The sequence below is a fragment of the Mastigoproctus giganteus genome, chromosome 3 (assembly GCF_048544385.1).
Source record: "Mastigoproctus giganteus isolate SK-2022 chromosome 3, ASM4854438v1, whole genome shotgun sequence".
NCBI lineage: Eukaryota > Metazoa > Arthropoda > Arachnida > Uropygi > Thelyphonidae > Mastigoproctus > Mastigoproctus giganteus.
This window is the reverse complement of record NC_143577.1, coordinates 188,002,767-188,018,088: the sequence shown is the minus strand read 5'-3', so window position 1 is coordinate 188,018,088 and position 15,322 is coordinate 188,002,767. Positions and strand designations below refer to the sequence as shown.

Here is a 15,322-nt window from a genome sequence, read left to right as displayed (position 1 = left end):
AAGAATGGTGATAACTTGCCCACAGTTTGGATGGATGGAGAATGTATTACTATGAAATTTGGTAAATCATCATGACACTGCTTCTCTTCGAAGCCTTTTAGATTGACTGGAGTCTTGTCAATGTTATCAGTTTCTGCTCTTGAGCTTGAAGACTCTTAAGGTAGATAATTGTTTTTATCCGTGATGACTCCTTTTGGCCCTGGGGGTTTCTTTACCACCCAGGTTACTGTCATGCCACAGGGAGGCAGGAGCAGTGCCACCTGGTGGCCAAGCATAGAGGTTAGTATAGTTAATAAGATTAACTAAGTTAAAGAAAAGGTACTTTCCCTCTTCTGGGCTCTCTTCTTAATGCTTTTAAGAAAGTAGAACTACTTAACAGAAAAGTTTATCATCTTTGTAGAACAGTCATCTGTTAAGGGCACAAAAGGTGAGAGTTAGGATTAAAACTCGGTTAAACAAAGTTATAACTGGAAACTAAATGATTTTGTGATAGCTGAGAATTAAGTGCAAGAGAAATTGTTGAAACTAGAAGTAAATAAGGTAGCTGGGCTGACAACATTTATCCAATTATATTAAAAGTAGCAAAGAGGTAAGCAAGCCTTTGGCTATAGTTGTGAGTGCATTCTTGGATTCAGTTGAGATCTCTACAGATTGGGATGCACAAATGTCTCTCCTATTTACAAATGGGGGATCAGTAAGTGAAGTGAGTAATCTATAAAATCTATCTATATAAGTAATCTATTAAACCTATAAAATTGACTTCTGTTCTTAGGGAAAGAACAGAAGGATTTCAGGAGTCAGTGGTTAAAGCAGTAATGTATGATCAGCTTGACAGAAATGCAGTTATATTGCAATCATAACTTCTCTTACCAATCTCATTAGCTACTATGATGCAGTAACAAAGAAAGCAGAAACAAAAAATAATTTTTGGCATTACATGTGATTTTGGTAAAACTGTTCCACAAAGACTGCTACAAAAATTGGAGCAGTGTAATTGTTGTTATTTGGTTTTTAGGAGCATTAGCAACTGAGGCCATGTTGCTCTGGGGATATGCAGTGGTCATTCCCTGACCTTTCCACATCCTCCGTATTTGGTGGTCATGGGCTTGAACCCCGGTCTAATCAAGAAGCGTGTGCTACGCACTGCTGTTCTTGCCCACCTGGCTACGGAGGCGCCCTAAATTACATTACTTCTGGATTTACAATTAGTCATATTTATACATTTCCCTTATTACAGCTGTAGATTTTCCTTATATTTAATATTATTAAACTGACCATATATTAATAATGCTTGTTATAGCAGATAAACATTCAACGCACTTATTCAAAACTTTTATTCTGGCCTTGAGCACCAAATCATTTGGCATCCCATCATAAAGTTCTCATGACAACTATTAAATGAAAAAAAAAAAAAAAAAAAATTGTTCTTACTTTTCTTTAAGAGGACGTTGATCTATCCATTTGCTGAAATCTCCACAAACTGAAACTTCTTTTCCACCATGTTCCCAAGTGAGTTCAGTTGGTACTGTCATATTCAATACTTCTTCCTCTACAATTTCTCCATTTATAGTACCATTCTGTTCAAAAGTAAAAATTTTAACATAACTTTTAAATTATTACACATATCCTTGAGAAAATACATAATCCAGATGTATATTTTATTTTAGATATTATTATACACATAAAAATAACAAAATATTCATCAATTTGCATTATTACAATGATATCCAAGAAATACAAAACCATACAAGAGTTAGTTTTGTGCCATCCAGATTCTACAAACTGCTAACTGCTCAAGCCATCCAAAAAGTACAAATCTTACTCATGTTTGATGGAAGGATGTCTAGGACAGCCTTAATATGCAACCTTTTTGAAAAAAAAAGGCAAATTCAAAACAGTGTCTAAAGGGCATTCCAAAAGAAGGTAAGCTGCTAGCTGCTAAATAATATAATGCTTGATGGATATCATTACTGGCTATTCTCTACCAGGATTCTGCAACTCCTAAAAAGGGAAGAATCACCTGGCAGTAGCCTGAAAATAGCATTTCCTAGTTGAAAGTCTCAGATTGGTGCACTGAAAGTCTGAATTAATCTATTAAGCTTAAGAACAGTGGAGTAAGATGTGTGACAAGAAGAAGACAATGCTCCTAACAGTCTCAAACAATCTCAGGACATCAATGTTAATAATTAATGGTGTCATTATTACTAGTATGGGCCACATGTTAACTGCATCTCCCAAGTGTACGGGTGAAGCAAATTAACTGCCTCACCAGCAAGTACATTTTGGAGATGCAGGCATATGTAAAAGCATAAAGAGGGTATTTTGAATGACTAATACCATATTACTGATTATGAAAAATAGGAAGGTTAGTTGGAAAGTTAGTTGGTTAGTCACTTGGAAGGTTAGTTGGAGTTTCTTATGACAATGATAGTAATGACCATATAACACCAGTTCTTGCAACTTTAATTTATTATTTGTAACACTGTGACCTATAGATTTTTTCATAATCTGTTGTTGCCATGCTAATCTCTGTTACACCAGCATTTATAAGAATGATAAAGTTTATTGCTTTCATGCAATCAAAACTAATCAAAACTGTTATCTGATAATGATCGTGTGGAATATCCTGGACTATGATGTGTTGTCTTGTGTTTTATAACAAAGCCAATATCAGCCTACTTTGTTTCATAATTTGATCATTCCTCTGTCATCCTCTTCTATAATATTCACTTCTGACTCCAGCTTACATATAACTCATGCCTTCTAAACAAATCTCCAATACTCAGTCTAGTTTGGATGTATGTGTCTATTTGTAATCCAAAAATCCAGAAGGATTTCAGGAAATCCTTCTGGATTTTTGGATTACAAATAAGGCATTATAGTATCTCCAAAGGCATTATAGTGTCTCTGATGAAGGCACTTTTTTTTTTTTCTTTTAGGCAGCTTAACAGGTGTAAAAATAATTATATTTACTATTTGCAAATAAACTTTAAGCTTGTGTCTACATTCAATATTTATTACAATTTGGAACAATGACGCATATTAAGCATTGCATTTTATAACCATAAATAAACCTATGCAAAGTCTATAAAACTATATTCAAGGCTCTTAATTTTAGAAAAGTTTTCCATGATTTATCTTTTTTTTTTTTTTTTTTTTTTTCTCTCTTTAGAAAACCTCAAATCATTTTGTTAAAAAATTAACACCCTTTCAATTCTTCCCATAGCCATACCATCCTCACTACTTTTCCATTCAAATCTATCTACTATCAAACCTAGTAGCCTTGTTTTTCAGAACTTGAACAAAGAAGCAACCCAGTGTACCATATTTAATAACAAAAGATATGCAAAATTCTTGTCAGTCTTTTCTGCCAAAGGAACCATAATTACTTTTCTCTTCTTTTTTCCACTTCCTAAAAAGACTAAGAATCTGGTGTTGTAAAAGGCAGGATGTTCTAATAAAATTATACTTTAGAGAGCAGTGTCCAAACAACTGCATTATTGATTGAAAAAAAAAAAAAAAATTTCCTGTAGCTATATAACGGTAATTTGTATTCTTGCTGCACATCACTATATTCTAAATTTTTGGCACCTACTACTCCAATACTAATTCTGGACACAGAAAGCAGGTTGTCAGTCTGTAATGCAAATCCACATAAATTCTGAAGCTAATGCAAATCCACATAAATTCTGAAGCTACACTTTTGTTTCATCCATAAGCTCTGTTTAAAAAATTTGTCCACTAAATTTCTTAGAAGAGCTTTTAGTGAGTTGTGGAGAAGAAATATAGATTATAGAATACAGATAAAGTGAAATATTGATTATGGAATTTGATATATTTTAAAAAATGATTCATGTGAAAAAGCAACTGTCACAAAAAAAGAATATCAAGAGCACAGAAGGATTATGAAGACCTTTCCTTATAATTCCTAAACATTGTGTTGACTGTAAATGCTTGGGCTAATGAAAATAAGTCTTCGAATCACGGCACATATGAGGGTGCAAGCCAAAGTTTCTGGACTGGCTGCACTGAGTGGTCATAGACAAAGTGGTAGCAATGTATCATGAAATGTCTACTTTTCATTCATATATAATTGCCAACTGGAAATAAAAGATATTTAGATCTCATCTAGGTTAAAAGAGCTTTTTTCCACATTTCATGTATTCCTAGAAGCACTCTCTCCTCTTCAAAAACCAAAAATTGTTCAAGTTTCAATGGATGGTCGAAATGTGAACTGGGCCTAACTGGAAGTCTTGTCTGACAAATTTGACTGGATATTATGATGTAGTCACAAAGGAACTGGATGCAACGAATAATTTTGATATCATATACTTGGATCTTAGGAAGGCTTTTGATTCTGTTGCACACGGAAGACTGCTGCACAAATTTGAGCAGTGTGGCATTGGAGGCAAATTGCTGCTATGGATAAAGATATGATTCGGCAGGAGAAGACGGAGTGTTAATCAATGGTCACTGCTCTTCGTGGACTAATGTTATTAGTGGAGTCCCCCAGGGTTTAATGTTGGGTCCCTTGCTGTTTTCTGTATTTATTAAATGATATTGATGATGGAATATCAGGCTTAATGTCTAAGTTTGCAGATGACACAAAGGTTGGCAGGGTTGTTAATGACAGGACACAACTGCAATAGGATCTAGAAAAGTTGAGCAGATGGGCTGAAAGGTGGCAACTGAAGTTTAACATTGCAAATGTAAAGTACTGCATGTCAGCAGCAGTAACCCCAGAGTAACATATCAACTGTGTGGTACTACACTGATGGTGATAGAGAATGAAAAAGACCTGGAGTTAATTGTGCAGTGAGATATGAGCTACTTTTGCAGTGCACACAGTCTGCAAAAGTAGCTCATGGTGTCTTGTCAGTGATATACAGTTCTTTACATAAATAAAGAACTGTAAAGAAGTTGGGGGCCAACTTAATTTGTAATGCAATCTACTTTTTTTCTTCAAAATGTGCCGCAATCTACCATCTCGAGAATTTCAATGCACATGGTTAAAAAAGTTAATCGACACATCGAAAAATGTTGTTTATAAATTATAAAATTAAATACAATTCAGAATTATTTTAAATTCATACGTATTTAAATTTTTAATTTATGAAAAGTTTGTGTCTTCATGTCATCTGCCATGCTTTCAAAATCGGGGATATAGTGTGATAAGGCCAACCATAAAGAACCTTCCGTAATCCAAATCCGTAAGATTGTTTCAAATACGAAAAGGCCGATTCACATAGATATGAGGAATCAAAACAGGAATTTAAAAGTTCACTGCACTTTTTTTTTTTACATTTAGGTACTTTTCTTGGCAAGCGTATTTCCAAAAGTCTTCTTCTGATGATCTGGCGTTTAGGAAGATATCGTTTCGCAATGTAATAATTTCATTTTCGAGTAATATTTTCTCCATGTGAAAAATCTCAGCGATTTTTTTCTGTAATTTGTTTCATAACTAAGTCGACAATAAATGGATAAGAAATAAGAAATATATTGAACAATGTCTTCGATTGTTTTAAAATCACTGAATCTGGTTCCACAACTTTCTCAATTTCAGAAACATATTTCTCACCATTAAATTCAAAAACAGGATATTTTTGCAAATGACCTTGCATATTTGCAAAATGATTCCCCCCCCCCCTTTGAGATCCTTAGCCATTGCCAAAAAATTGATATTTATATGCAGAAATACTACTAATCATGTCACACACATTTATTTTTTCCTTGTAATTCCAAATTCAGATCACTTAATTTCCTGGTAATATGCCAAAAAAGCCAGATCACACAACGAATCTGTATCTTGTAACCGCTGATAGTTATCTCCCCTTTGATCAACAATTTTTTTTTTTTTTTTTTAAATTTCATTCAGCAAATTTCAAAATCTCTGTAGAAACTTACTCAGACTCAGCCACTCACATCTCTGTGTAATATCAGATCTAGTTCATTTTCATTTAGTTGCATTTTGAAGTCTGCTTTGAAGAGATTATCCTCTGATGAAATTCATAATTTTGAAAGCTATGTCCATAACACTTTTAGTATTTAATCTTTTGCTGGTTAACGCTTGTTGATGGATGATACAGTGGTAACTCAAAAAATATGGGAATTCATCATCCTTTTGGCACGATGCGATGAATCCGTGAAGATGCCCCGTCATTCCTTTAGCTCCATCTGTTGTTACTGATACAAGCTTAAATAGTGGTAATTTAATTTTTTCAATAAAATTTTCGAATGCGTTAAATATATCAAGACCTCTAGTTCTTTCTTTTAAGGAAACCATACCCAGCAGTTCTTCTCCAGTGGCAGAATTATTGAAAACCATACGAATAAAAACAAGCAATTGAGCTATATCACTGGTGTCTATAGATTCATCCAATTGTAAAGAAAAGGACACACAATTCGCAATATGAGCACGCAATTGTTCAGTCACAGTTTTATTAATTTTTCGATGCGTCGCATCACAGTATTGAGATAATTGCAGATCTTGAAAAGCACTCTTAATTTCATTTTTGTTCTTAAAATTTTCAAAAAGAGAATCTGTTATTTCTAAAAATGAGTCTTTGATGAATTGACCATCAGAAAATAGTTTGCATTTTTTTGCAAGATGACTGACTTTAAATGATGCTACAATTATTGCTTTAGATTGTGAATTAGGTTTCATGAAGAAATTTTGTTGTGGGAATAATCTGGATTAAGTTCTTTTAATTTATTATTATTTTTTTTTTTTTATGGAAACCCCAAACAAAAGAGGTATTAGAACCTGTAGTACTTAGTACCGTGCTTGGGTTAGAAGTTGAGAAGATGAAAGAAGATATTTGTTGACATTAGATGAACTTCTGTAGACTGTAATTTTCAGGAAATACATATGAAGGAAGGTTGTTCCAGAAAACTGCAGTTAAATGAATAAACAAGGAAGATGAAAAGTTGGTTCTATGAGTTTGAAGTTGGACAGTCAATGGATGTTGGCTGGTGGCGGCACGTGTTTAGACCATTTTGAAAGAGAGAGCGGGAATTATAGAAGCCAATTCAGAAGAACAGTGCCCAGGGAAGTATCTGTAGAAAAGGCATGCAGCAGAAACAGTACGTCTATGAGACAGCGAGTGGAGAGACTGTTAGAGATGAGTCATTTTTTTAAGGTCACTATTAGGTGGAAAATCTGATTGGTATTTACCATGGAATGCATTGGGGTGCCTTTCTAAAATTCCTTTTTTGGGTATAGCCACAGAAGAACTGCAGTATGTGTTGAACGTAAGTGCAGGAATTTTCACTAGACAAGCCTAGCGGCTGTCACGTGGTTCAACGGATTTGTAATAAGCGTATGCAGTGGGGCACGTAATAATATTTAGATTGACTAATCTATTTTTATATATATTTAAAATTCGTCATGATCGACCGAAATTAAAGCCGCAATTAACTTGTTGGCGAACCCTGATATACAGGAATTTTTCTAGCAGGGAAAAGGATGCGATTATCTTGTATACAGTACACACCTTGAGTACTGTATACAAGTCTGGAGGCCACATTTTTAAGAAGGATGTAGAGTTGCTGGAACAAGTACAGAGAAGGGCAACAAGATTAGTGAATGGAACAAATGGTTGCTCTTATGAAGAAAGGCTTAAGTTTTGAAAATTACAGTGTCTGGAGTTTAGGCACCTGCCTAATCTCCAGGCACCGGAGATTAGGCAGGTGATCTGATTGAAGATATGGTGAAGTCACAGACAATCAGCAGGAGCTGCAGATCACACAGATATTTTGCATCTATCTTTGAATGGTTTGAGCATGCTCAATGCTGATGGGATTCTTCCTCTTGCCCAGATTACAGAGGGGACATAATTTCAAATAAAGAAAAGACAGTTGTAGAATAGATGTTCGGAAATTTGCCTTTAACCAGCAGGTGGTTGATTGCTGGAATAAACTTCCAACTGTCATTATAGAAGTTGACAGCTTAAATAAATTCAAGGCAGAACTAGACAAACATTTGGAGCGAATGGATGGATGAAAAGGGAAGGTTTTTTTTTTTTTTTTTGGCTGATGCTATATAAGCTTGCTTTCTTGCATCATATGCCTCTACTAATGCTAAAAGTTTGTGTTCGATCCCATAGCATCCTCACCAAACACTTGTTTAAGCATTTCATAAGTTTCCCAAGTTTATGACAAAATGTGATGCAAATTTGCCATTCCTTATCATCTACCATCCTTGCTTGGCTAAAAAAATTGCAAAAGACACTGAAAAAAAGCAGTGTCCTATTGATGTAAAAGTCACCATTAGCTTGCACCAAATTAATTCAGTTGTAATTAACAGCACACCACTCTATGTGGTTACCACTCCACACAGCCAGTCCAGGAACTTCACTTTGCAAGTCTTATTTTGATTCTGCTACAACAAGCCAATGCTTTAAAAAATTTAGTCAGTTTTAATCATAGCAATGATGTGTATGTAAACTGTCTGAACAATCACAACTGAATCAAAATCACTATATCCTCAATGATGAATGAAATTCACTTGAAAAATCCTCTACATCATTCAATGATTAAATACACTAGTAACAAAAATCCACTGCACAGTACTGAGGCATACTAAACCATAATGAATAGTTGAAGAGGAACATGAATAATTAAGTACCGAAAAGTACTGAATAGTTGGAAGAGGAATATCTTAAGGAATTAAAACAACTAAAAACTGCCTTGTGATTCAGAATGATATTCAGGTCTGTACAAGCGTATGAGCAACCTGAATGGATTCCTCATATGCATTTTGTATATGATAAAATGCAGCTTGAGCTTGCTAGCAAGTGAAGTTTCTGGGATCAGAAAGCAGCAGTGATATATGTTGAGATATGGGTGTGCAGAAGGCAAGTTGTTGTTATGTGCTCGTCAATAGAATTAATGGAGAATGCCTATCTAGTGAAGACTTTATGGAACAATATGAGACTTCATCGTAATGCACCTTATGCCAGTTTTAATGGCCACCATAGCTGAGTGGTTGGATGAGTGTATAATAGTACATACATTTCAGTTGACTGTTGTTAAGTCAATATGACTACCCAATACAGTAATATTCTTGTATTCTCAATCTTGTGAACTCCTCTGACTTATGCAGCTGTCCTGGAATATAAACAGAAAATTTATTTATTATTTATTTAAAAATAATGAAAATATGTCTCAAAAAACATATGTAGGTCCTTTCTGCTCCAAATTACTGGATTTCGGATGTCACTATAACCTACTATGAAAACTGTGCACTCTAATACCCTCAAATCCCTTAGACTGCCACTTGTTTTTATCAGCAACCAGAGTAATTTCTAAGGTCCTCTTCAATTGAGGCTGCAGTTAACTGATTTCAGAAAGAGAGAGTAGGGCTTTTCTCTACAACTTATTCTAGGTTTTGCAGTCTGCACACATGCAAAAACAATCTATGAACGAACAATTCTACAAACAAAATAAGCACATAGAGATACGAGTGAGAAGTTTTGATGTCATTAAAATAATAATATAACTTCTCTGTGTGGTTTTTTTTTTTTTTTTTTTTTTTTTTTTTTGAGCAAATGAACTAATGCAACAGGACACAGACAGTTCAGTAGGTTCATCTTTGGAGAGGGGTACACCTGAATCCAGTCACAAGCTAGAACAATTCTTAAAAGTACTGTATCTTCAAAAGACTGTAGGTAAGCAGCCTTAAGTGGATAGAGCAGAAATTTTATCCTGTGAATTATTCCAAGTTTTTCAACCTGTATAACATGCAAATTGCGTTACAAATACACTTCTAACAGCATAACATACAATACTATTATACAAACATGCATACCATATGTACTGGTTCAGTATTACCAAAGTATTCTGTGCACTAAGGAATTCCCAAAAATTTGTGATTCTACAAGGGCCAATTACTGATATTTTTATAGTTCTTGCCTTCTAAAGTCAAAATTTAGCACAGACTGCACCTATATCCCAAAATCAATTCCCAGTTTTTGTATATGATAGATTTCCCATTACATTTCCTTCCATTTTTAACAAGAAAGCAGTAGTGTTGCAACAGGTTCACCACCGTCTTTGATTGGATTAATGCAAAAACAAAGATGGTAAATCATATACGTCCTCTCCAGGCCCAAAATGGTGAAATCACAGACAATCAGCAGGAGCTGCAGATCACACAGATATTTTTCATCTATTTTAGAAATAGAAGCACATTTGAACCATGTAAAAATAAAGAAGAATCAAGCTACAGTAAGATTAAAGATAACAATCTCTGAGAAGCACCTATCAAAAAACATATCAGTTATGTTAAACAATGCAGAAAAGGTGTACACCATATCATTAAGATAGCTGAAGGCTTTATACACCATTCAAGGCTTTATACACCTGAATCAGATCACCTCGCAGGTGCCTAGTCTCCAGACACTGTAATTTGCAAAATTTAAGCCTTTCTTCGTAAGAAAAAGGCTTAAATTTTGCAAACCCTTTGTTCCATACTAATCTTGTTGCCCTTCTCTGTACTCATTCCAACAGCTCTACATCCTTCTTAAAATGAGGCCTCCAGACCTGTATACAGTACTCAAGGTGTGGCCTGAGGGAGGAAAAAGTTGAGGAGAAGAGGACCAAACAGAGATTGAGGAAAACTATGATTGATGAACTGAGAGAGGGGCACGGCATGATGCATTGGAATAAGTTATATGAGGGTTACCTGTATTTCTTTCAAGCCAAGAGCATGAAATACAGGATCTGATGGGAATGCATTTTCATTGTGCATCAACACTGCTTTTATTTTAAACTTAATTTTGAGATCGATAAATATGATCCATTCGGATTGTGTTCAATGTCCACTTCTTTCAGAAGAGGGTATTTTTCCTCTGAGCAAACTTTTGTTCTGCTGTTAGCAGGTGAAACTATAATCAATATATATGGAGGAGGGGGAGGAACAAAAGATGAAATAAGCATGATGACGTTGACAGAAGACACATGGAAGTGAACAAAGATGCTTTAAAAACTAAGTTTTCAGAAGACAACTAATATCTTTACAAAAACACATACTGTCTTCCATAATGAAATATTTCAAAAACAATTTGCGAAATTTTTGATATACTATAATCCCTGCTTCAAGTAACTTCCACTGTTGTAACCTAAAACAAAGGAGTTGCTTGCTGTTTGTCATAACTTTAAATCACAAAATAAGTCATTCAACTCATCTTGCTTAAGTGCAGGGCGTTATAATTTGCTGATTGGCAGTCCAAATCTGCTGACGTGGACAGTCCAGCAAAGTCTGCTGACGTGGACAGTCCAGCAAAGTCTGCAACATATCTCGGCATATTCGTCACTGCTTCCTTTGTCCCACAATTTTGTAGGGTCTGGTATCGACAGGTTTTCATTATATGGAACAGACATTATTGCAAATAATATATTAGATATTTGATGCTGTGCTTGCTTTTTTGTACATCTCTGATATTTCTGTCATGCAGTAGAAATCACCAATGTGGTTGCACAGTTTTCATCACACCATAGGAATAGCAAAAAACAAACTTTTAATTTTCCCAGTTAGCCAGAGATTTGTGGACCAGGCAATGCAGCACATATAAAGTTCAAGTTTTGTCCTGATCACCAATCTTGAAACCAGAAAATTATAATGTGCTGCAAAACACGCACATTTAGTAAGAGTATAGATTTTTTCCTGAGTTTTTGTTGTAAACCAGTGGTGTCCAACCTTTTCCCTGTACAGGGGCCATAATCAAAGATTGGTTTCACAGGCTGTGTTGGGCGATTTGAGAAAAATTAGTGTGTTACATTTTCAATGAAGTGTACTGCACATATACACTTTTGTGCAGCCACCAAGGTCAAGCAGAAGGCATGCCATAATTTGAATACTGAAACCTTTTGATTACACCTTGTATATACACACTATTCTGATCAGGCTTACGCATATTTCATACAAAACACAGATAAAAGAAACCGATTTCATGACACTAACATATGTCTTCGTAACTTCAACCACTCACATATTTGCCGCAATGAGTGCCAGTCTTAAATTTGTTTATTTTCACTTATTTTATTGTTGAATGTACATGATTCTTGAAATAATTAACAAAATTTAAAATGCTGTTTTAGTTCTCTTTCTGTGCAGGCCGAAGAAAAATTATTCATGGGCCATAAAAGTTGGATACCACTGTTGTAAACCATCCACAAATGTAGCAGAAATTGTCAAGGTGATTCATATACTTCCTCTCCTTCTGCTTAAACATTTTAACAATACAATGCTAAGCAAAACAAAAGAACAAACAATATGCAAATAAAGACTGCAGTATAAATTGAGCATTGTAGCATTATGGACACGTTACTGCTACGGATAAAAGAATGGTTGAGTGGGAGAAAACAGAGTGGTTATTAATGGACATAGCTCTTCATGGACTCAAGTTACTAGTGGAGTCCTCTGAGACTCAGGTAGGATCCATTGTTGTTTTCTGTATTTATTAATGATATTGATGAAGGCATATCTGGCTTAATATTTAAGCTTACAGGTGATACAATGGTTGGCAGGGTGGTTAATGACAGTAATCAAAGTAAGCTATTGCAACAAGATCTAGAAAAATATGCAGATTGGCTGAAAAATGCCAAATGAAGTTTAACATTAACAAATGCAAGATACTGCATGTGGGTAGCAGTAATCCCAGGTTAATGCAGTGGATTGTCTCTATTAGCAAACGTATACCGAACTGAGTGAATAATGTATTTTGTCTAAGTTAACAGCCAGGCAGTGTAGGGAAGAAAACTTCCATATACACACATAATAACCATTATAGACAAATACCATCATACACGGTTCTGCTATAGTTGTTAATATCTTTTTAAGTTGTTCAGCATAACCTAAACAGGCAAACCTCTATGCATTTCAATATCTGATAATGCCACTGATGAGAAGCCAGTAAGCTTCTAAACACTTGTCCTGGTGTGTCCCAGATTTCTAAATGCACAGCAGATTTGCCTGTTTAGGTGATGTTATACAATTTAAAGATATTAACACCTTGGGTGGTGGCACCTCCGTAGCCAGGTGGGAAGGAGCAGCAGTGCATAACACATGCTTCTTGATTAGACCGGGGTTCAAGCCCATCACCATCAAATACGGAAAGGTCAGGGAATGACCACCGCATATTCCCAGAGCAATATGGCCTTAGTTGCTAATGCTCCTAAAAAAAACCAAAAACCAAACCAACCTTGGGTGGAACTGCAAATAATGGTATTTAAGTTGGACACAAGACCGGACATATGACACCAAGAATTTGGCACTATTTTTTGAATAAAGTTCACCCTTTTTTCACAAATGGATCTAGGGCTCACTTAAAGTGAAGGCTTCACCTTACAAATTGCTTTTCAGAGGCAAAAATTAAAATACTCAGCAAAGATGGCCATCGCAATAACTACAGGAAATTTATAACCCATAACTTTAATTATTATTAGAAAGAAATTTTATATTACATTTATTTATAATACAATATATGAGAGTGGTTCAATAAAGAATTGCCCTGACCTAGCAGCAGAGGTGCTAGCCCAGTGGTTTACAACCATTTTTTAATAAGGGCACCCCTAAGTAAGTTATTTTATTTTGCAGCACCCCTACTCAATTTATATATATATATGTTATATGATATTTATTACAATAATTTAATTATAAAAATTACATTTCATAATACAAATTATATATATACAGTATATAATAATTTTATTCTTTATATAGAGGTACTAAGTAAACCAATTATGGATCACCACAAAATTAAAAAGATACTGTACACCTTTTTATAATGAAATAAACATATAAATTAAAAAATAATAATGTTTAAGTAACTTAAACCCAAATTATGTGGCACCCATGGAATGTTGTTGCGGTGCCCTAAGGTGCACGGCACCCTGGCTGAAAACCACTGTGCTAGCCTGTTGATTCTTGGCACAGGCTTTAGTACTTCTCTACATAATCACTGTGCAGATTTACACATTTTTCCCATCGATGGGTGAGGCTACGGATAGCATTTTTGTAGAAGTGGTGAGGTTGGTCATCAAACCACGACTCTGTTGCAGAAATGAGTGTCTCGTCGTAAGGGAAGTGGGTCCCCGAAGAAATGATTTGAGGGAAGGAAACAAGAAGTCCGATGGTGCAAGATTGGGTGAGTAGGCTGGATGGGGCAGTATTTCATATCCACAAGTGGCCGCCTGTGTTGTTGCAATTTCAGAAGCGTGAACTGGGGCATTGTCTTGAAGCATTCTGACACCTTTGTATAGCATGCCACGCCTACATGTTTTGATTTTCTCCTGTAATTTTGTGAGTAAGTTGGCATAATAGGCACCTGTAATTGTTCTACCTTTCGGCAGGTAATCAGTCATTATTACGCTTTTCTCATCCCAAAACACTGTCAGCAAGACCTTTCCTGCTGACGCTTGGACCAATGCCTTCTTGGGGGGGGGGGGGGCATGATGTCGCCATTCGATGTATCCAACATGGCGTTGGATACACCAGGGTCGAAAAGGTGTATCCAACTTTCATCCTAAGTGATTAGATGATAGAAAACGTCTGCCTCATTTTTTTGGCACAGGGCTAACAACTCTTGTGATTTCTGTTGTCGATCAGCCTTCTGGAAACCAGTCAATAATCGGGGAATCCATCTTGTACTCAATTTCCGTAAATGGAGTTGGTCGTGAAGGACTGTTTCAACAGAACCCACACTAATCTTCACCTCCTGGAACAATTTGCATACAGATATCCGGCGATCTTTCATGATTAACGACTCCACTTTTTTGATCATACTGTCATCAATGGCCGAATGGGGACAACCTGGAATGGGCTCAGATTTTACCGATGTCCGACCACACCTAAACTGTCTATGCCAGTGCTTCACAATGCCAGAGGATGGGGCTTCATCCTTATATGCAGCAGTCATCTCCTCATGGATTTCTTTAGGAGATTTCCTCTTCAAGAACAGATACCAGATTACAGCTCTGGCTTCAACTTTGTCCATGATGTTACTTCATCACATGTTCAGCTTTATAAGAGAAAAACAAATTAAGACACAGGACTGAAATTTTACACCTTTAGTACAAATGTATGATGCTACACACAAAATATCATGACTCTGCAATATGTGGAAGTAGGCAAGGGTGATTCTTTATTGAACCACCCTCGTGTGTGTGTGTGTGTGTGTGTGTGTGTGTGTGTGTGTGTGTGTGTGTGTGTGTGTGTGTGTGTGTGTGTGTGTGTGTGTGTGTGTGTGTGTGTGTGTGTAAAAATTACTTTATAATATTAAAGTTATGTGATTATAAAGTATCTGCAAAAAGTGCCTCATGC

The 15,322-nt window shown here is 35.7% G+C and overlaps 1 protein-coding gene across 4 annotated transcripts in view; it reads right to left on the bottom strand.

The window, feature by feature from the left end:
* Positions 1-15,322, bottom strand: part of LOC150088474 (uncharacterized) — a 131,445-nt gene that overhangs the window by 17,920 nt on the left and 98,203 nt on the right. For all 4 annotated transcript variants that reach the window (XM_090369534.1, XM_090369536.1, XM_090369535.1 and 1 more), the window contains one exon: positions 1,432-1,577. In XM_090369534.1, the coding sequence (XP_090225660.1) occupies positions 1,432-1,577 (146 nt within the window). The remainder of the gene's footprint in view (positions 1-1,431; positions 1,578-15,322) is intronic.